Source organism: Zeugodacus cucurbitae, chromosome 3, assembly GCF_028554725.1.
Source record: "Zeugodacus cucurbitae isolate PBARC_wt_2022May chromosome 3, idZeuCucr1.2, whole genome shotgun sequence".
In the NCBI taxonomy this organism is placed as follows: domain Eukaryota; kingdom Metazoa; phylum Arthropoda; class Insecta; order Diptera; family Tephritidae; genus Zeugodacus; species Zeugodacus cucurbitae.
This window is the reverse complement of record NC_071668.1, coordinates 42,609,390-42,631,861: the sequence shown is the minus strand read 5'-3', so window position 1 is coordinate 42,631,861 and position 22,472 is coordinate 42,609,390. Positions and strand designations below refer to the sequence as shown.

General features: G+C 36.5%; 2 protein-coding genes across 3 annotated transcripts; both read left to right on the top strand.

Annotated features, from left to right (window-relative positions):
- Positions 1 to 5,636: 5,636 nt before the first annotated feature.
- LOC128920129 (uncharacterized) lies at positions 5,637 to 17,543 on the top strand. 2 transcript variants are annotated; one of them, XM_054226643.1, is made up of 2 exons: positions 5,637 to 6,181; positions 6,312 to 17,543. In XM_054226643.1, exon 2 carries the CDS (start codon positions 9,416 to 9,418, stop codon positions 10,352 to 10,354), a length of 939 nt encoding a protein of 312 aa, XP_054082618.1. In that variant the 5' UTR covers positions 5,637 to 6,181; positions 6,312 to 9,415; the 3' UTR covers positions 10,355 to 17,543. The 2 variants fall into 2 exon arrangements, with proteins under 2 accessions (XP_054082618.1, XP_054082617.1); XM_054226642.1 differs by having other exon boundaries at positions 5,638 to 6,810; positions 6,876 to 17,543.
- A 149-nt stretch (positions 17,544 to 17,692) lies between these two features.
- Positions 17,693 to 18,623, top strand: LOC105220384 (uncharacterized). Its single transcript, XM_011196821.3, has 4 exons — positions 17,693 to 17,812; positions 17,867 to 17,908; positions 17,963 to 18,061; positions 18,316 to 18,623. Exons 1-4 carry the CDS (start codon positions 17,810 to 17,812, stop codon positions 18,607 to 18,609), a joined length of 438 nt encoding a protein of 145 aa, XP_011195123.1. The 5' UTR covers positions 17,693 to 17,809; the 3' UTR covers positions 18,610 to 18,623.
- Positions 18,624 to 22,472: the final 3,849 nt, after the last annotated feature.

Sequence of the window (22,472 nt, the reverse complement as noted above, 5' to 3'; positions counted from 1 at the left end):
CGCCCAGACGTGTAATAATATAGAACCATTTTCCACAATTGGTGACCCCGACGTGATGACTTTAGTAGTCACCTTTTACTAACGGTGGAGCAACAGTAAGCAGCCCGTTACCGACAACCGGCCACGCGACTAAAGGTGAACGTAGCCTGAAGTCACATCACCCAAACATCATTTAGCAGCGTTTTCCATCAACCAGCGGAATTTTGTAACTATCGTTCGCAATATTTTCTCTATTTAACAATAAAACGTTTGTATTGAAAGCGAATCAACATGCCTTCCGATGATGACACACCGCGCTTGCCAAAAGCATTAATATTTATGGGAAACAACCCCAACGCAGCGACAATTCGTGTCCCAAATTTCAATCAAGACAGACCAGCACTCTGGTTCGCGCAGTTGGAATCACAGTTCCCATAACGTCATACACGAGATGGACAAATACAATCATACGATTCCACTGATTGACACGTGCATAGCAGCTGACGCTGAGGACATCATTCTCAATCCACCAGCCGACAAGCCATATCAACGATTGAAAGCCGCACTAATCGCGTGCTAATCGAAATCCAGAGAAGCAAAACTTCTTCAACTACTAGATGGTGACTATCTTGACGACAAAACGTTATCTCAACATCTTCGACACCTCCGAATTTTAGTGCCAGACATAGATGAGGAGATATTACGGGTAAGGTGGCTCTCACACCTGCCCGACCAAATGCGCACGTGTTTGGTTACGCAACACACGGCCGAGCTACAGGACTTAAGCGAAGCCGCAGATCGCCTACATGAAGTACTCAAACCTTCTCAAGGGACTCACATGGCTGCAACATCACTGGCAAACAATCACGGCTCCGATTCTACAGATGTGGGACAATAACTCGCTCACATTACAAAATGTCTTCAGAAGCTTCTGGACAACCAACAAACTACTGGGCGAAAGCGCTTTCGCTCACAACACAGCAACAGAAGAATATCAATTTCTCCTGCTAATTCAACCGACAACACGTGTTGGTACCACAAAACGTTTGGCAACCTCGCTCAAAAATGCACACCAGGTTGCAAACAAGCGGGAAACGCACCAAAGAGACGTTAGCGGCGGAAAGCGCCTCTCTACCACCATCGTACCGCCTCTTCATCACGGACCGCCTGTCTCGCACACAATTTCTAGTGGACACAGGCCCCGAAGTTTCAGTCTACCCACACAAACAACTACCAAACACGAAGATGGCGACCGGCTACCAACTCATCGCAGTTAACGGAACACCTGTTAACACACACGGTCTCACAACAATAGTTCTCAACATCGGCCTTCGCAGATCGTTAACATGGCGCTTCATACTGTCAGATGTCTCGAACCCGATCATTGGCGCCGATTAACTTTCGCACTATGGTCTACTCGTCGATCTTAAGACGGAGCGATTAGCTCCCGATCGACTTAAAATTGCAAAAGCAGAGTTCCAGAAGATCATCAAGCTGGGCATAGCGAGACCATCAGACAGTCCATGGTCATCTCCATTACACCTCGCGCCAAAGAAGTGTGCCGAATGGCGCCCATGTGGCGATTACCGTCGCCTCAATGAACGTGCCATACCAGATCGATATCCAGTTCGATGCCTAGAAGATTTCACCGCAAATTTACACGGTACATCATGTTATTCAACAATCGACCTCATTCGTGGTTTCAACCAGATTCCAGTAGCTAACGACGATGTTCATAAAACGGCTATAATCACACCATTTGGTTTCTTCGAGTTTCCATTTATGACATTTGGACTCCGAAACGCAGCTCAGACCTTTCAACGTTTCATCGACGAGGTAACTCGAGATTTACCGTTCGTCTTCGCATATATTGACGATCTACTAATCGCATCTGCAAATGAAACCGAACATCAACAACATTTACGCGTCGGTTTCCAGCGCCTTCAACACTACGGCTTAGTTATTAATACAACAAAAACAAAGCTAGGCCTCAAAGAAATAGAATTCCTTGGGTACACCATTACTGCCCATGCCCATAAAACCACTTGAGGAACGAGTCAAACGCAGCAAGCTTATTAGCCCCACTTAATAAGCTACTCGAAGGACCTAAAATCTGTGGAAAAAATCCGATTCACTGGACCACAGAACTCGAAGACGCATTTTCGAATTGTAAGAAAGCACTAGCAAATGCAACGCTCCTGGCACATCCGGATAACAACGCCGAGTGGGCCATCTTCTCAGACGCATCTGAAAGCGGAATAGGTGCCTCTCTCCAGCAACGGATTGACGAACACTGGCAACCACTCTTTAGTCGCAAACTCGCAACATCTCTTCAAAAACGATCAACATACAATCGTGAACTCAACGCAGTCTAAGAAGCAGTACAGTATTTCAGGCACATTTTTGAGGGACGACACATCGTAATCTACACAGATCACAAGCCCTTAATACATGCATTCAAACAGAAGCCTGAACGCGCATCACCATGGCAATTTCGACGACTCGATTTCATTGGTCAGTTTACCACCGACATACGGCACATATCCGGATCGAACAACTTCGTTGCGGACGCCTTATCTCGCCATTCACAAAGCAATCACATTAGAAGAACTTGCAACTGCACAAACCAACGATTCAGAACTTCAACAATTGCTAAGCAACTCCAATACTCCACTTGAACTACGCCAAATTAAGAGTAATACAACGGACACTACTGTATACTGCGACATATCCACAGGTACAGCTCGTCCATTTCAGCGCAACAAAATTTTACGACATAGAGTCTCACCTATAGCAACTTTCCAACCACCTTCGCGTCGTTTCGAACTTATTCACATAGATTTGGTGACACTTCCTCTATCAAAAGGACACACCAAATGTCTAACAATAATCGACAGATTTACACGCTTTCCAGCAGCCGCACCACTCATTGACGGCACAGTCGACGGAGTAGCACACGTACTCATGCAAACTTGGATATCCTACTTTGGAACCCCACTTCGCACCACCGATCTTGGAGGACAATTCGAGTCAGACCTTTTCAGGAAACTCGCTGATCTCTTTGGCTTCAAACATCAACGCACAACGAGTTATCATCCACAATCAAACGGACTTATCGAACGTTTTCACAGACAATTAAAATCATCTCTTCTCTGCCACAACGAAAGTTTGTACTATGCAGCAGAAACCGATTTTGATGAGTCAATTCGACACCCCGGTGAATTTTTAACACCATCAACTCATACCATCGAAGCTCCTGAACTCGTTAAAACGTTAAGAAAAGCATTTCAAAATCTTTCGCCTACTCCTGCTTCTCGACATACTCGAGAGAAAATATTAATTTCAAAGGATCTCGGAAATTCAACACACATTTTCATTCGTAACAATAAAGTCAAACAGTCATTTTCATCACCATACGACGGACCATTTCCAGTTATGGAGCGATTTGAGAAATACTACAAAGTACTACTTTATGGAAAACCTACACACATATCCATAGATCGCCTAAAACCAGCATTCATTTGTAGTGAAGACATCTAAATTACCAGCAACAACAATCCTGATCCTTCTACTGCAACACAAAGGCATCGAAAAAGAGTACGCTTCAAAACTCCTACATAAAACAAAAAAAAATCACTTGTATGATTTTCTTTTTTTCCATCAGGGGAGATATGTGGCGATACACACATTTAACATTTCATTAAATTTATATAAAGCGATCACTTACTGGTTAATATTAAGATCATTTACATTAACACAACTAAAGGTTAAGTTATCCTACATTTCACTTCACCTTATTATCCTTCATTCTACTTTACCTTGTTATCCTAAGAGTTACACTATTGCTATCACTCTTACGCATAGTAATTAAGCAATTACATTAATAGATTATAAGTAAACATATTAACAGCATCATCACCTGAGGCTTGTCAATCACCGTTACCTTTACTATAAGTTAACTCTAAGCTATTCAACATCAGTTGGATTTTGGTTATCACGTCGCCCAGACGTGTAATAATAAAGAACCATTTACCACATATATACCAAAGTGATCAGGATGACGAGTAAAGTTCAAATCCGGATGTCTGTCTGTCCGTCCGTGCAAGCTGTAACTTGAGTAAAAATTGAGATATCTTAATGAAATTTGGAACACGTGTTCCTTGGCACCATAAGAAGGTTAAATTCGAAGATGGGCGGAATCGCCCACAAAATGGCGATAACCGAAAACACATAAATAGCTATAACTAAGCCATAAATTAAGCTATGAAAGTGAAATTTGGTACAAAGTATTGTTCTAGGAAGGGACCTATTTGGATGTAATTTTATTGGGAAAGTGGGCGTGGCACCGCCCCTTCCTTAGTTTTTTGTATATATCTCGTAAACTGCTCAAGCTATATCAACAAAACTCTCAGGAGTCGTTTCTTTCAGGCAATTCCAAAAATGGAGGAAATCGGATTATAACCACGCTCACCTCCCATACAAAGGTTACGTCGAAAACTACTATTAATGCTTTAATTCAGTAAGGATAACCAACAGAAACCTTAAATTTCATTATAAAGAAAGTACAGAAGAGCTGCACTCAAAATTGTATACAAAATTTTAAATGGGCGTTGTTCCGCCCACTTATGTGTCAAAAACCATATCTCCGAAACTACTCGACCAATTTCAATGAAATTCGGTTCATAACATTTTTCTTACATGCCAATGATATGCTGTGAAAATAGGCTCAATCCGTTCACAACCACGCTTACTTCCTATATACCAGAACTTTGAAGCCGATCTGAATCGTTTACTTTACAATATATAAATTAAGCACTAGTGAAGATATCGGAACAGAACTTTGCACAAATCCTACATTTATAGTGTGGCATCACCCTTCTAAAAATCGTCGAAATCAGACCATACATTTTCAAGATCCCATATATCGAATATGAGGACCTCAGCGCTTCTAATTTTTTATCCGAAAATATAGGTAAGTCTTCCAGATATTTTGCCAAAAATGGGTGAAATCGGGTCATAACTTCACCTAGCTCCCAAATACCTAATATTAGGGTCTCCAACTTTCAATGGACTTTATACCATATATATGACGAGTATGTGGGTCAAATTGTGTGTTATATTAATAAAATTAAATAAATAAATTGCGAGAGTATAAAATGTTCGGTTACGCCCTTCCTTACTTGTTTTTTTTTTTTTTAATTTACCCTATTTTGTCGTATTTCTTCTCCAAATCATCAATTATGTGCATAAAGAGCCATACATGACAAACATGTGCACAAAGCGATCATAAAAAAATTAAAATTTTCGCCAACGTACGTTAAATCCTTAACGAAAAATGTCAGAAACACTAAATTTTATAGTGAAGATATCTGTATAATGCGTAATAATTTGGGCTCCTCCTAAATCGTTATAAAATATGGACAATAGTTGGCACTGCCCACTTCCGTATATACATATGTATGTACATATACAGTGACGAGCAATACCTTACGGATGTTTGTCAGATTTTTACATAAAATGCTATAAAAAATTAATAATAATTCAATTTGCTTGAACTTTTTAATTGTAAGTGATTATTTATTTCTTTAAATATAGTTCAACGCAAAAAATTATAAAAGAGAGATAAACCAATAATTTCATAGGAAAAACAATCAAAACTAATGCGTCCAGTTATGCACGCCAACCTCAGTACACTTTAATTTTGATTTACCATTACTTTTCCGAAAAATATGATTAGTTTTTAGAAACAATAGTTTAATTTGTCATTTTAAAGATTTTTCTGAAAAGTACAGTTCGTATATTGCCAATTTAATTGTGTAATTGTGTCTAAAAATTTAATTGAGTGAAAAATTAAGAAAATTACATTGAATTCGGAAACCCTTTTCTTTGTGTTATCTGAACTAAAAAAAACCAGAAAAAATAGCAAAAATAATCGGTAAAAAACAGTCAAAACAACAGTCATTGCAGTTCAGAAAAGGAATAAATTGGTGTCTGGTGGTCGACCAAGGATATTGAGTGACTAAAAACCCCAAATTAACCCCTAAGAAGGCTACTCAAGTCATTAGCAAGCCAACCAGGGAATGGACGGACAAAAAAGCTTTGAAAAATATTGGATTAATCTGTTAAGCAGAAGAAACCTGCGTTGTTCAAAAGAAAATATTGATACGAGTTGAGTTGTAGAAATTTGACAAACATCCGAACGGTATTGCTCGTCATTGTATATATATAGATATCTTAGCAAAATTAATTGAACGAAACATCTTGATTATATCGTAGTTTGATAGCGAAAATTTTAACTATAATATTGTTTAACTAGTACTTAATATTTACAGTGTGGAGCTTAACTAACACTTCTCGTAACGTAAATATATGTCGGTATATTTCTGGATTTCAATGTTGGTACTATTGTCACAACCTTTGTTTGTGTTTACAGTTAAATTTAATTTTTTGAAAATGAAAAGAAAAGCACGTTCCTCTAATGTTTCCTAAGAGGATATAAACATATTACTGAAATTTGTAGAAAACCATAAAAATATAGTAGAAAACAAAAAACAGAGTATGTGACTACAAGAGAAAAAGAAGAAACTTGGGAGAATAAAACTGACAAATTCAGTCATGAAACTTAAACGCAACGCACATCGAAAATTTTACGAACAAAATATTATAATTAAAAAAAGAACTGAGAAGCGGATGACAGGAGAAAAGGGAACTCTGTATGCCACAGGAGGAGGTGCACCAATAGGAGTGTCACTTTCTCATAGCGATACGAAGTTAAGGACATTTTTCCTTTTATAAAATTATAAAATTAGTGGGTGTAAACTTTTGAATAAGGTACAATTTGATACAATTTATTACTATTGTTAAACAAATATTTTACTCAAAATGGCGGGCCTCAGGAAGTGGGAGAATTTGAAACATCGTCATGCAGCTGGTATGACCTCGGAAAATTAAAGAAGTCAATGAATCAAAAATTTGTCTATCATCATATCAAAGCTAGTAAAGAGAAATCTTGGAAGCAGCTTGCGGAAGTTAAGGCTAGGTGGTGTGAACAGAAAACTAAAAGAGAAATCTGCTAAATCTGGCAAAATATTTATCAATTATGTTTTTTCGAGTAACGTTGGAAGTTTCACTTATAAATTTAGCGGAAGTATTGGTGATGGCAGCTGATGTTATGCCACAGGAAACCTTCACTTCCATACTCCATAGGACCTCTCAACGTAATTTCTAATAATGGATTAATTGAATCTATCCAATAATGGTGTATGGGTCCTTAACAGGGGGGGTATCACGACATTCGGCTGTTTTTAACCACTGTCAGCAATTCCAAGACTTCGACAAAATTCTTTAGAATTCAACGGTGGCAAATTCGAGAGTTTCGAAAAATCGTGGTATCATGTGTAGAGGCTGGCCAACGATATCTAGAATTTTAAGCTCACTATCACAATTTATTTACCAATGAAAGTTCAAAACACGTATTTTTTTATATACCATACTATCGCTAAAAAATATTAACTATTTAAATCTTTATAATAATATTAATAGTTAATCCACATTACATAATAATTTAGATGCTCAAAAATTAGTATTTAGTCTGATCTGGCAAAAATGCAAATTGTTATAAAACATCTCACTTTAGAATAAGTTGGATATTACTGATCATAAAGGTGACAAGGTGTAGAGGACACTGGACGCAATAATAAATACATCAGCAACCTTTTCCCTTCCCTTTCTTGTCCAACCGTAAGGCTGTTAAAACTCGCATTTTTGCGATCAAGTGAATTTATGCCAGTAGTCGGCACAGCAAGCCACAATTGTGATTGCTTATTTTCTTTTAATTTCATTTATATTAATAACTAAAAAGAAAAAAATACCGCGAAAATGTCTGTGTAACGAAAGAAAAAAAATCTGAAAATTCAATATAACAGAGTTCTCACGATTCCTGCCACTGGTTTATACTTATTTCCTTAGTTTTATTTTTAATTTGAAGATAAATCTTCAAGAGAAGACTGATATGAATAGTTTTTGAACTGCCCCAACGTTCATTGAAATACAATCTAGATTTCATATCGTTATCTTTAATTTTTGTTTACAATGGGAATCTTTCCATCTGTTGCTTATAAAATTATTTTTAATAATGCTCATATAATATTGGTGTTTATGATATAAGTTTAAGACATTGTGTCTAATGATTGAATCCGATTCGATCGAAAAATATTACGTTGTAATCATTGAAACCGTATCGAAAATAAAATTTACGATCACATTGAACTCATTTATTGCCTTTTCGCACAGGAGTAAATTGATCAATTAACCGGACTTTGCTCGATTAGAGCGCTGATTTACATAGATCGATGTACGATAAAAAAGAAAATCTTATTTCACTTCATTAATTTTTAATTGAATACAAATCGAGTTGAAACTGGAATGCAACTCCAGAAATAGTTGTCTAAGCAGGAAATTTTGTTGGGGCTATTGATAAAATATCAATCAGCTTGTGAAACTTCTTCTGTATGTACAACAAAAAAAAAGATATAACGGCTGATCTTTAATCGTGTAGCGAAAGATAAAAACTGGTTTCTCAATTATCGTCTCAATGTATTAAATTAATTTAGCTGTGCGAAAAGGTTTTTACAGACTTGATAAAATACTTTCCGCGACTCATAGATGACGCTAATTTCGAAATCAGTGAAAGCGGTTTTCAACTAAAAAAACTTCTAAAAAACAAAAATATTATACTGCTACTCCATATATCAAAAAAATAAGTAAGGAAAGGATAAGTTCGGGTGTAACCGAATATTTTATACTCTTGGAATTCATTGATGTAATTTTATTAAGATAACTCACAATTTGGCCCATATATTCGGCATAAAGTCCAATAGAAAAACGAAAATCGTCATATCCATTTCAATTTCACCCATTTTCACCACCAAGGTACACTATATCCAGGTCTATGGAGGATGGGATCATGTGTAGAAGTTCACGTAAGTGAGGAAAGTTTCTGATTGTCATTCACTTGCGAGTGGCCAGAAACGATTTTTTCCACATGATTCAAGCAGCTCACGATTTCCGGTTTTAGACCAAGTATCCTCTGGGTAGCTAACAAACATCCGTTTGAAGGCGAACCCGCTTATGCGGTTGTCCAAGAAGTGCGATGGACGGGACAAGGACGGAAGAAGGTGGGTCCTTGTGACATCTACTACAGCGGCCATATAAAGGAGCGCAAATTTGGTGTTGGATTTGTGGTGGGAGAGAGACTCCGTCACCGAGTCCTGGCATTCACCTCGGTGGATGAACGTCTAGCCACAATCCGCATAAAAGAGGTTCTTCAACATATCGCTTATTTGCGCCCACGTCCCAACGGAAGAGAAGGACGATGTGACCAAAGATACTTTCTGTGAGCGCCTACAACGCACCTACGAGCGCTGCTCTCGCCTCGATGTCAAATTCAAAATTCAGCCACCATGACGAAACATCGCCAAGCGGCTTGAGGCTGATCGACTTCGCTGGGGCCCGAAATATGGTCGTCTGTAGTACCAGATTCCAGCATAAGAAAATACATCAAGCTACTTGGCTGTCTCCTGATCGAAACACGCGTAACCAAATCGATCACGACGGAAGACATGTCACCTGTGTTTTAGACGTGCGCACGCTCCGAGAACCAAATATAGACTCGGACCAATATCTAGTAGCTGCAAAGATACGCACTCCCCTCTGTGTAGCAAAAAACGTCCGTCAACAAACACAAGGAAGGTTCGACGTCGAAAAGCTGCAATCGGAACAGACAGCCACGAAATACTCTACTCGACTTGCACTCTTGCTCTCTGAGAGCACTCATCAGCATCACGGTATAAGAGAACTGTGGAACGGCATCGCAAACTCACTGCGTACCGCTGCAGCCGAAACCAATGGATTTCGGCTACGACAAAAAACGAGCTGGTACGATGAGGATTGCCGTCTCGCAGCGAAGAGAAAACAGACTGCCTACCTCGCAACGTTGAAAACGACCACAACACGTGCGGGATGGGATAGATACCGAGAGCTGAAGAGGGAAACGAGACGCAACTGCAGACAAAAAAAGAAAGAGGCCGAAATGCGTGAGTACGAAGAGCTTGAGAAGCTGGCAGACAGACGTAATGCTCGAAAATTTTATGAAAAAATGAAGCGAATCAACGAAAGTTTCAAGACCGGAGCATCCTCATGTAGAGACCAAGTTGGTAATATGGTAACCGATGTCCAGGGCATACTGGGATTATGGAGGGAACACTTCTCCTACCTGCTGAATGGCAGTGAAAGCCAGGAGATGGCGAACCCGATTCCCCAAACGATGACGATGGAACAGATGTTCCATTGCCCGACCATGAAGAAATTCGAATAGCAATCATCCGCCTGATGAACAACAAAGCGAGCTATACAAATACGTAGGCGAAGAACTGATAAGGTGCATGCATCAGCTTCTTTGCAAAAAATGGTCGGAAGAAAGCATGCCTGACGATTGGAATCTCAGTGTGCTCTGCCCAATCCATAAGAAGGGAGATCCCACAATCTGTGCCAATTACCGTGGGACAAGCCTCCTAAATATCGTCTATAAGGTTCTATCCAGCGTACTGTGTGAAATCCTGGAGAAGACCAGTGAAAAGAGGATCGACACACACCACCTTTTTGTCGATTTTAAGGCTGCCTTCGACAGCAAAAAGGAGCTGCCTTCATGCCACGATGTCTGAATTTGGTATCCCCACAAAACTAATACGGCTGTGTAAGTTGACGTTGAGCAACACCAAAAGCTCCGTAATGATTGGGAAGGACCTCTCCGAGCCGTTCGATACCAAACGAGACAAGGACAAGGTGACTCACTATCGTGTGACTTCTTTAACTTGATGCTACGAGCTGCAGAGCTAAATAGAGAAGGTACAATCTTCTATAAGAGTGTGTACACTCCTGGCGTACGCTGATGACATTGATGTCATCGGAAGCAACAACCGCGCCGTTTGTTCCACTTTTTCCCGCACGGAAAGGGAGGCGAAGCGAATAGGTCTGTCATCAAGCTTCGAAGTCGTAGATAATTTCGTATACCTGGGAACCAGCATCAACAACGCGAACAATGTCAGCCTCGAAATCCAGCGCAGAATCACTATTGCCAATAGGTGCTACTTTGGACTGCGTAGGCAATTGAAAAGTAAAATCGTCTCTCGACGAACCAAAATCAAACTCTACAAGTCGCTTATCATTCCCGTCCGGCTTTATGGTGCAGAAGCTTGGACGATGTCAACATCAGATGAGACGACACTAGGAGTTTTCGAGAGGAAAATTTTGCGCAAGATTTATGGTCCTCAGAACATTGGCAACGGCGAATACCGCAGACGATGGAACGATGAGCTGTACGAGTTATACGACGACATTGACATAGTTCAGCGGCTAGGACATGTTTTCCGAAAGGACGAAAACACTCCAGCTCTGAAAGTGTTCGATGCAGTACCCGCCGGAGGAAGCCGAGGAAGGGGAAGGCCTCCACTTCGTTGGAGGGACCAGGTGGAGAGTGACCTGGTTACACTTGGAATCTCCAACTGGCGCCGAACAGCGAAGGAAAGAGAGGAATGGCGAGTTCTCATCGATTCGGCTATAACCGGCTAAACGGTTCAACGCCAATTACATACTTATGCTCACTTAATTTGGTACAGATATTTTAATACTAAATTTTATACAAATAATAAAAATAGAAGCTTTCTCGATATCCGGGGTATAGAAAAATTATAGTCCAATTTCGACAAATTTTCCACAAGTGATGCCACAGATATAATACGGTATTTGTGTAAAGTTTTATTCCGCTATCTTCAGTGGTTCCTAATTTATATATTAAAAGGGAGCGAATCAGTTGGAATTCAAAATTGAGTTTATGAAATTAAAACTATACTGGATTCAATTAAAAAATCAGCTAATATTTCCCTGTTCGGCGTTTTTAAATAGGAAATTGTGAAACATTCAATTATAAAAAATGTTCTCTTTCACCAATCAGCTGTGAATTAATGGTTTGCAATAAGGCAAAAAGACGTTTACAGTTGATGGTAAATATTTGCAAAGTCAAATGCAGAAGATTCTGAATTGTCCTAATGGTTTTAGCTGACTTCGAAAATGTGTTCCTACTGCAAAGTATCGATATAGTTTCACTACATATAAAACGTCAAACAACATTGTTAAACGATGCGTTGTACGATTTGACACTAAAAAGTTTACTTTCGCAAACTGTTATGCTTATATGTATTGTTTTTACCGAGCGTACGAGTATAAAGATAAAAACGAATAAATGTAAAGCCAAGAATTTAGTTGTAATTAACTTTTTATGTTTCGTATATAAGTTCTAAAAAATGAATGAATGAAATTTTATAAAATGTGCAATGTAAGGACAACCAAAAAACTAAATTTTAATCAGATACATACATATGTAGATCAACAGTCCTATTCTGTGCACTTGACAAATTTATAGAATATTTTTAATTTTTAAAAAATTTGGACTAGAAATAAATTTTTTGATCTGTGACAAATTTGATAAAATAAAAAGCTTCAGTACGCATAGCTTTTCCCCACATTTGTGAGTAACAAAATAATGTAAACAGAAACAGCTGATTTCTGTCAAATTATATTGACTTGAATTAGGGATGCAAGTCAAAAATATACATCAATGTTTTTTCCGATATAATGCATCGAAATATTCGAATATATATTGCATCGATGCATTTCGATGTATCGTATAAATATTATATATCAACACTTTCGATGCATCGAGTAAAATTGCCAATAGATTCTTTCAATTAAAAAAAAATACAATAAGTAAATTTTACAAAAAATTATACCAGACGACAATCCTTAAATGTTTATATGCTATGTGAAACAGTTTTATGTGCCCCATCAGATTTGTAGTATTTCCTGCCGTAAGAATAAATTTTTAACAGTACTTGCACTTCACGGCTTTGTCGTCACACCTATCAAAATATTTCTAAACTGTACTTTTTTTAGTTGGCACCATAACAAAAATTTTAAATATGTATGCAAATGTTTTTCGCGTCATAAGAAAATCGAGCAGAAATATAATTAAACGATGCAATGGAAAACTTTATTATACCATCCTACCATTCCATGGTTAAATATGTATTGTTGGATAGAGGTAATTCTGCTTCTTTTCTGATTTGCTTTAAATAAGCATTTCACTTTTTACACAATTCTCAAAAGGGTTCCATAACATAAACAATGTAGCGAAGCGTTAGTGTATAAGTTCATAATATAAATGAAAAATTCACTATAAATCGATAAATCACAAGAAAAAAATTGTAAAAATTTTCAACTTAAAATGCGAATATCTCAAAACTATAAATTTCTGGAGGCAATAATTACAAATATTCATAATTGAAAAATACATATAAATATGTATTTAACCATACCCATTTTAACTCAGAAATTGTGGGATGGTATACTAAAGCCGACTTCATTGCTATAAACTCTCTCTTTCTTTCAAGTACTAACTTCTGAAATGTGCTCCAGTTGATTTTTCTCTAATTATAAATGGCCTGTCTATCCTAGGCGATCTCGTTTATCCGGCCCTCAGTTATACGGATTCGCGATTATCCGGACTACCACCGCGACCAGTTTATATGTACCAGAGATCTGCATTGAGTACTAAACCAAACCAAATTAAACTTATTACCAAATACATATTGTAAACAAATTATTCGTACATACGTACCTAAATATTTTATTTCATAATTAATGCTACAGTTTAGTATTATGTATGTAATGTAATCTAAGAAAATATGTACATACATACATAAGTCTGTGTTCATTTCTTAATAAACATTGATTTTCGTTGATAGCTATATGTTTTTCTTCATACATTCGATTATCCGGATTTTCGATTATCCGAATGCCTATCGACAACAATTAGTCCGGTTAATCGAGTTTCTACTGTATTTAGTGACGCTTGCTGGGCTATAAGTATGTCTGATGGGTCTAATGATAAAGTTGGTATCCACTTACTCTTTTATTCAAGTATAAATTTCAAGTATATGTTGCTCTAAATATTCTTTAAAACTTTATTAATTGTGTCTCTACCACAAGCCCATACTTCCAAATATTTTTTAGAAAACGTTATAAAGAGTCAAATACACTATATTCACAAGTGGATGCATCGTAAAAAATAGATCGATATATCGATGTATATCGGAAAGTCAAAACCATTGTTTTCTTTTCTTCGATTCATCGCATAGCAAACATCGATGTTTCCGATGCAACAATGTTTTTTCCGCATCCCTAACTTAAATTGAAAAATTTATTTGAATTATTCTGTAACGTACGTTTTCACATGCATTTCAATATATGTTGCAAAATAGTTAATAACAAAAATTTTTACAAATTAGAAATTTGTTGAATTTGTTAAGTGCACAAAGTAGGGCTGTAAAAATAAACATATATTTTACATTCATTCAAAAGTGAATGCAGCATGTTTGAGATTAATTTTTGTAAATATTGATAATTTTTTTTGTTTCCTGATGCGTACAAAATTTGTTCGATATTGGTACTGTAAATGCACGAATATTGCTATAACCAAAAACTTATAACTTGCTATAACTAAGCCCTAAATAAAGTTAGGAAAGTAAAATTTAGTACAGAGGATGACAATTTGTTAAAAGGTACCCCTGCCCTCAAATAGGTTTTTTGCATACATACATATATCTCAAGAAACCACGACTATTTTCCTTATAAGACAATTCTGAAGTACAGTGAAAGAATCACTTTATAATAAATTCCTCAAGAATCAGTGAAGATAACGGAACAAAACTTTACACAAACAAATACATGTAAAACGTGTCGGAATTGGACTATAAATTTTCAAGGCCGCATATATCGAACAAGAAGAACTCAGGGCCTAAGGGTAATTTCTTACCGGAAATATCGGTAAATATCTCGGATATTTTAATGTAATTTCGTTTTCTTTTAAAAGCTTGTTTGTCTGTACCAAAAATGGGTGAAATCAGGTAATAACTTCCCCTAGGTGCCATATACATATATAATATTAGGGTTTTGAAACATCCGGTGGGTTTTATATCGTATATATCGGATAATATGTTAGATATATTAGACCAATTAAGTGAGCGTATAGTCTTGGTGGTGAAAATGAGTGAAATCGGTTCAGGAATCACCCTCGTATATCATATATGGACTTTATGCGGAATATATGGGCCAAATTGTGTTATCTTAATAAAATTACATCACTAAATGTTCGGTTACACTCGAACTTAGCGATTCCTTTATTTTCCTTAATTGTTTATGAAAAATCTTCTTTATATTCAGTTCTTTCTCATACCTCTGGCAGACGGCGGCGTTAATCCGGATTAACTCTTTAATCGGGATTAATTTTGCGATTTATGGTCCTCAGAACATTGCCAACGGCGAATACCGCAGACGATGGAACGATGAGTACGAGTTATACGACGACATTGCCATAGTTCAGCGAATAAAAAGACAGCGGCTACGCTGGCTAGGTCATGTCTTGTAGGGAACATTCGAGATATTCGCGATTACATTTTAAAATTGACAATTTTTAATATATAATTTCTCTATTTGTAGTGAATTTTTTCATTAATATACGTAAATGAGTCAAAAAAAAATGTGATCAGCCCCAGTGTTAGTTCGACCAGGATTATTTTTTTTAAAGCGTGCCAATATAGAAAGTAATTATACGCGAAAGTACTTGGTATTTCCTGGTGTTGGATCGCCCAGGATAATGTGGCCGAAGGACGCCGATGTGAAAAGTACGCGAAAGATGTTAGATGTTTTTATTTATTTTGATTCATTTGCAAAATATTCAGAATTGACAAAGCCTATTTTTTGTTAGCATACAACTATTTTTGTTATTTTGTGAATTTATAGAATAACAATTTATTGTTTAAAAATCTGAAGTCTAACATAAGTTAGGTATAAAATCTTAAATATAATTAAAACTAAACAAGCTGAAGCAAGTGATAGAGCTGTTTCGGTTGATCGTTGCTTTTTTGTAGACAGGCTCTTCTTTTTAAGCGTGTTTGATTGCATAAATGTCCAAGGCATTGACCAATGGGTTTCGGTGATCACGGAATTTTGTGTATATATTTCTACATCCCCTTAGGGATGTCAATATTAGTTACAGGTCAACTAATATTTGTTTCATACTTTTCGACAATAATTTGTCCTTTGAGGCATTTTTGCCACTGAAAACAAAGTTTGGTTGCACTAACGCAATCGGTGGAATTCAACTGGATGCCCTTGTTGTTGCTTTCATATGTAAAATTTTGACAAGCGAGTAGCCCCCGAAGATAACTATAATATTTATTAAAAATAAATTAAAATAGGGTTTAAGAATTGACTTACTAAACTATAATGCTCTGAATACAAAGACAACAACACGACACGACGGTGCGACGGCTGACTACAAATGTCGCTTTGAAGCCAGCGTCTTGAACATTTTGAAGACTGCTGCGACATATCAAACAGCAATTTTATTGTTGCCGTAATGAAATATTTCACTTCAATGAAATATTCACATTTTGTTCAAAGTGAAATTTTTTGTGCCAAAAGTGTATAAATAGGTCGAATTATTTGTTTTAAATAATCGACTGTTATTACAAATAATATATCAAAGCTATTTTATAGTATGTTTACAAATGAAAAGAATTTCGTTCTAAGCTCGTTCAATAATTTAACCGTTTAAATATAGCCAAATGAGATTATCAATTGTCAAATGCATTTTCATTTGACATTTCTCCTCTTCTTTGAAAAATTATCGATAAACCTAGGAATAACGCCGAAAATCTAGTTGTATAAAACAAGATAATTTTATAATCTCGGATTATCCAGAAAGGAATTTTGTATGGGAAATATGGTTTCTTAATTACAGATTATCGAGTTAAGCTCGTAAATGGAGATAATCTCGTTATATGTAAACATAGCATTACGCTTCTGCTGGCAAATTAACGTCATACTTCTTAAAACTTTGAATAATTTTACATTTCACATAATAGTGGCAGCTCTACAGCGGCCATTGTCGTCGGCAAAACATTTGTAATTTGGTGACAGCGACCACTTCAATCCTGTTGTCGCGTAGTCGTGCTGTTGTCAAAAAATCTGTACCCATAAGTCCACTTTCACATAAGCAACTTTTGTTGCTAATTCTCGGGCGATTCTCTTTTGCTGTCGCCCTTTGCGTTCACACGAGCAATTCTTTTTCGACAACTCTGTTCGTGTCTCTCTCTCATTCTCTTTCATATAATTTTCTCAACTTCTTGTACGCATCGTTTCCAAGCAAAAAAATATATTTCATTAACTAAGTTGTATCGTTATTCTCAATTTTCTAACACATTTTAATTATATTATGCATATTTCTATATGTATTTGCAAATTACATTGAAAATTAAATGATTAAATTCAAATTTTCAAATATATTGTATACATTAATTTTAAAATGTGCGCAAATGCAACACTGATACGTAGCAGCGAACTGTTACGAATAAGAACACAAAGCGTGTTGCCTGAACACAGCAGACTCGGCGCGATTCTCCTCTCCTCGTCGCCCCCTCTCCTATAAAACTAAGAATTGTCGCGACAAAAATTGCCAGTGTGAAAGGGGTCTAAGAACGCGTTAATTTTAATATTTGACAGAAGTCGCACGTCGGTTGTCGTCGTCTATGACGTAAGGGCATAAATGTGAACAGTGAACAACTCTTGTAGTCCATTTTAATCGATTATTGGCAGGTTTTCAAGCTTGAGTACCACCAGTAACTAAAACAAAGTCTGCGCGTAAAGTAAACTAATGGTAAATGTTATTTGTTATATATATGAAGTATTAATAAAGTAATAATATTTTCAGCTCCCCCTTACACTATTAAAAACGGCTCAGAGCCATCCTATGGTAATTTTTTGTAATATGTAATGTGAGTATGGTTTAATGTGTGCTTTATTGCAGTTAGTCGAATTAAAAAATGGGGAAACGTATAATGGACATTTGGTTAGCTGCGATTCGTGGATGAATATAAATCTTCGTGATGTTATTTGTACATCTAAGGTAAACAAAAATCTTACTCTTATTATGGATTGATATTTAAATAACCTTCCCTCATAGTTAATAAAACATTCTTGCATTTTGTTGATGGAATCTGTAGAGAATTTTTTTTCATTGTTATCAAAATAACTGGCCAAACTAATTTTATAATTTTTAAGAAACGTATTAAAGACTAAATATTATTGGTATTATCACATATTTATTTTAACAGCAAGTTTGTCGTATACCAAATTACAAATTAAAGTATTTTGTTTTAGGACGGAGACAGATTTTGGAGAATGCCTGAATGTTATGTACGAGGTAGTACTATAAAATACTTGCGGATCCCAGATGAAGTTATTGATATGGTTAAGGATGATGCACAGGCGAAATCAAGAAATCGGTCCGAAATCAATAAAGCACGTGCAGGTGGAGGAGCGTCAAATCAAAATGTGAGAGGACAGCTCCGACCGCGGTATAAGAATGGACAGGCAAATGGTACAAAAAACATTTTGCGCGGACAGACAAATCGTCCTCTTTCTCAACCTAGTATCAATAAAAATAGAAAATGAACTTTATAAATGCATATGGTGGATTTATTTCATTCATAAGAAATGGGGTTTGTTTATTCATAATATTCGTGGTTAAAGCAAAATACTCATTTACCTTTCCCTTATTAACGCTTTTTATGCTCTTGCAACATTTTCACATTATAACAGCTTTGTTTACATATGTACATACATAAACATAAGTTGTTTGTAAGCCAGTAAATACGTAAATATCCAAATCTACTAATGAACCATATTGTGTTTTTTTATACAAGTTCAACTGACTCAGATGAAGAACATCACCAACTGGCCATAAGGTGAAGGATTCGCGATAAAAGCAATTCCATGCCTATACCAGAAGTTGCTTAAGAAATTGTATAACCGTTTAATTTAGTATACATCTTATTATTTTAAATAATTTACAGATTCAAGAAGCGGTTTAGACTGACCTACGACGCATTTACTTTCATCCTATCGGAACTAAAATTTAACGGGTATTTATCAACCGCAGTACCAACAATGCTTCAACGACTTTTTAATTGGCCTGTGTCAAAGCTCAATGTGTAAAATTGTAGGGGATGTAGTTAAAGAGAAGGAAACGAAACTTTGCCCACATTTCATTTAGTTTTCGCCAGACCGTTTATGTAAGTGCACAGAATACTTTGTTGAGAAATATAAACTTTCAGGAGGTATGTTTGTCGACTAAATGATGATGCAAACGGTGTGCAAATAACTACATATACAAATTTTTAGTTATCGAATGTATTGATGGTACACATGTTGGCCTTCAAAAACCAACTGCGAATGAACATATGTTTTTCAACAGAATTCAATTAAATGATAGTAATTCGCATATACATATGTATGTACATATGGTACATACTCATAAATACATAGTATACACATTTATATTTGGATGTGTAGACCACAAACTTACGAATATACATATGAACATATGTATATTTGCAGATTCCTTCGTATGGAAGCATTCTGCGCAGAGAAAATTTTTGGAAGAAGCATACAATCCAATTTGAAAAATGTTTGGCTTTTGGGTACTATATGCACTTATACAGCTTCAAAATATATTTTAGACATATTTACTTATTTTCTCATTTAACAGGAGGTTCTGGATATTATTTGGAACCATGATGTTTGACACCATTGAGAGACCCTGAATTTAAAGCGATTAATCTCTCAAGATTTTGACTGATATGGGTTTGCGTGAATTCATATGCGAGTAAATTTGATTTTAAAAGAGAAACTTTTCGCTTTCGGCAGTAGGTTTTGTTTTAGGTGATTTTGTAGCACTGCCACTGGTGGATGGTGTCGGATCTTCCTCTTCTTCCTCGCTGTCAATGATCATCTCTACCAACTCATTTAAACTGTCTTCTAACACTATATTTCCAAAAGATTTAACTATTGTCTCTGCAAGGATCTTGGAGAAGTTGTTGTTGTTTTAATGGTTACCCAGTCCTGCCCGAACCGACAAGCCTAGCCTAATTGTATTGAATCATCTAACAGGAGGCCCAGGAAACGAGCTGTTTCGATAGGGTTGGACCAAAGGGAAAGGGGTGTTAGATGAGTGTATTTAAGGGGACATGCAGAGAGGTGTTTAGTATCATGCGGAACATCTTTGCATGCAGAACATATGTTGAGTACTTCAGGGTCTAGTCTGGATACCACTCAAAATTTTGGGCTTATTAACGGTCGGAATTTTAATGCCATCGACTGAAATGTTCAGGTACAGGAGTACAGCTTCGTCCAATTCGTGAATAGAGTGTTGGTAGGGGAGAGGTTAGGCTCCTAGCTGTGAAGAAGCGAGAAAGGTCGAGGAGATAGCCGTTTACTTTCGAACACATGTCATCAATTCCATTTTCCGACGTCAATATCGTACAATCATCAGCGTAAGAGGTAACTGAGACTCCTTCTGGTGGTTGAGGGAATTTCGAAATGTAGAAATTAAATAGTAAGGGGGATAGGACACTACCCTGGGGTACCACTTGTTTCATTATGTTTGACCTCGAAACGTTACGCATGATATACGACCGCTCTGATAATTCATGGTCCTCCTCTTGAGTCCAGGAGGGAGCGGAGATTGTTCGATATCAGCTTCAATTGAAATCTGCTGTATGTAAATTAAACAAATAAGGTTGGGCTAAGCTCTGTTGTGAACGAAAATTTTATACTCTCGCAATTTGTTAAGAAATTTATTAAGGTAACCCACAAATTTACCCATAAATTTGGCATAAAGTTTAATAGAATAACGAAAATCATCATATATGGATATGAGGGCTGAGGTAATTCCTGTACTGATTTCATTCATTTTCACCTGCAAGGCACACTATATCCAAGACTATGCGCTCACTTAATTTTGGTAAGATATTTCACATATTTACCAATACATATATGCGGAATAAAGCCCACCGTATTATTGAAAAACTTATAATTAGATATATGGGAGCTAGGATATGTTATTACCCGATTTTAATAATTTTTGGAACAGAGACATACTATTATAAGAAAACAATTTCCTCTGAATTACATTAAATTATCTGAGAGATTTACCCATATTTAAAATTCGGTTAAAATTTACCCTTAGGCGCTGAGTTCGTTTGGACAATAGTCCGTTTTCGACAATTTTTTCAGAAGTGAAGCCAGAGATGATATGCACTATTTGTGTATTTTTCATTTTGTAAAAAAATCTGAGTGCAGCTTCCTTCTGCTATTTCTTCTGTAAAATTTAGTGTTTCTGACGTTCTTCATTAGTGAGTTAACCCACTTTTAGTAATTTTCAACCTAACCTTTGTATGAGAGGTAGGCGTGGTTGTTATCCGATTTCAACTATTTTCATGGTGTGTGGAGGGGTACGTAAGAGAACCGACTGCAGAAAGTTTGGTTTATATAGCTTTATTGGTTTGCGAGATATATACAAATAAACGATTTGGGGGCGGAGCCTTCGAAACCCCTTCAAAACCCATCGAAATCAAAAACGTCGGCCATTAAAACATCGATGTATTTTTGAACTTTTTTAACTTATTTTAAATTTAGTGTGAAAAGCTAAGGAATAATACTATGTTTACATATAACGAGATTATCTCCATTTACAAGCTTAACTCGATAATCTGTAATTAAGAAACGAGTTTTCCCATACAAAATTCCTTTCTGGATAATCCGAGATTATAAAATTATCTCGTTTTATACAACTAGATTTTCGGTGTTATTCCTAGGTTTATCGATAATTTTGCGAAGAAAAGGAGAAATGTCAAATGAAAATGTAAACAACAATGGCCGACAGCGAAAGAAATATGTGTAATACAACAACAAATGCAACACATTTGACAACTGATAATCTCATTTGGCTATATGTGAACGGTTAGATTATTGAACGAGCTTAGAACGAGATTATTTTCATATGTAAACATACTATAAGAAGCAGAAGCATAAATAATTGAAATGTAGTACGCCTTAAGTTGATACATTTTATTTCACTTAGCATGTATGTCTGTTAAAGTTTTTTCTCAACAAATAACAGAATTTCAAAACAACGACATGGAAAGTTTTTTCACTGTCATTTCTTTTCGATTTTACTTCTGCGTGATAGTTGCCCAGGGCGTTTAGAAAACGGTCGTTTACTCGGCACTGAAGTGGTCACAATGTGTAAATATTAATAAGCCTATTTATACAACTCCGGAAACACAGTATTCATGTCAACCCAAACTCTATTGGCTTCTGATTGGTAGGGGTAACAGCCGAGATACATTTTCTCTTCAACCTTCCTTCCCTGTAATTGTAGATAAATTTGACAGGTTACATTTCACCTTTTGGTGGACCAAATGTTTATTCTGGTTCCAAATATCAAACGAGTATTCTGTTTCACACTCATCCGA

Bases quoted from the DNA above. Each gene is read 5' to 3' on its own strand.
- LOC128920129 (XM_054226643.1), top strand. From the start codon at position 9,416: ATGTCAAATTCAAAATTCAGCCACCATGACGAAACATCGCCAAGCGGC.
- LOC105220384 (XM_011196821.3), top strand. The intron at 17,909-17,962 runs GTAATTTTTTGT...GCTTTATTGCAG, and splicing joins CGGCTCAGAGCCATCCTATG to TTAGTCGAATTAAAAAATGG. The intron at 18,062-18,315 runs GTAAACAAAAAT...ATTTTGTTTTAG, and splicing joins ATGTTATTTGTACATCTAAG to GACGGAGACAGATTTTGGAG.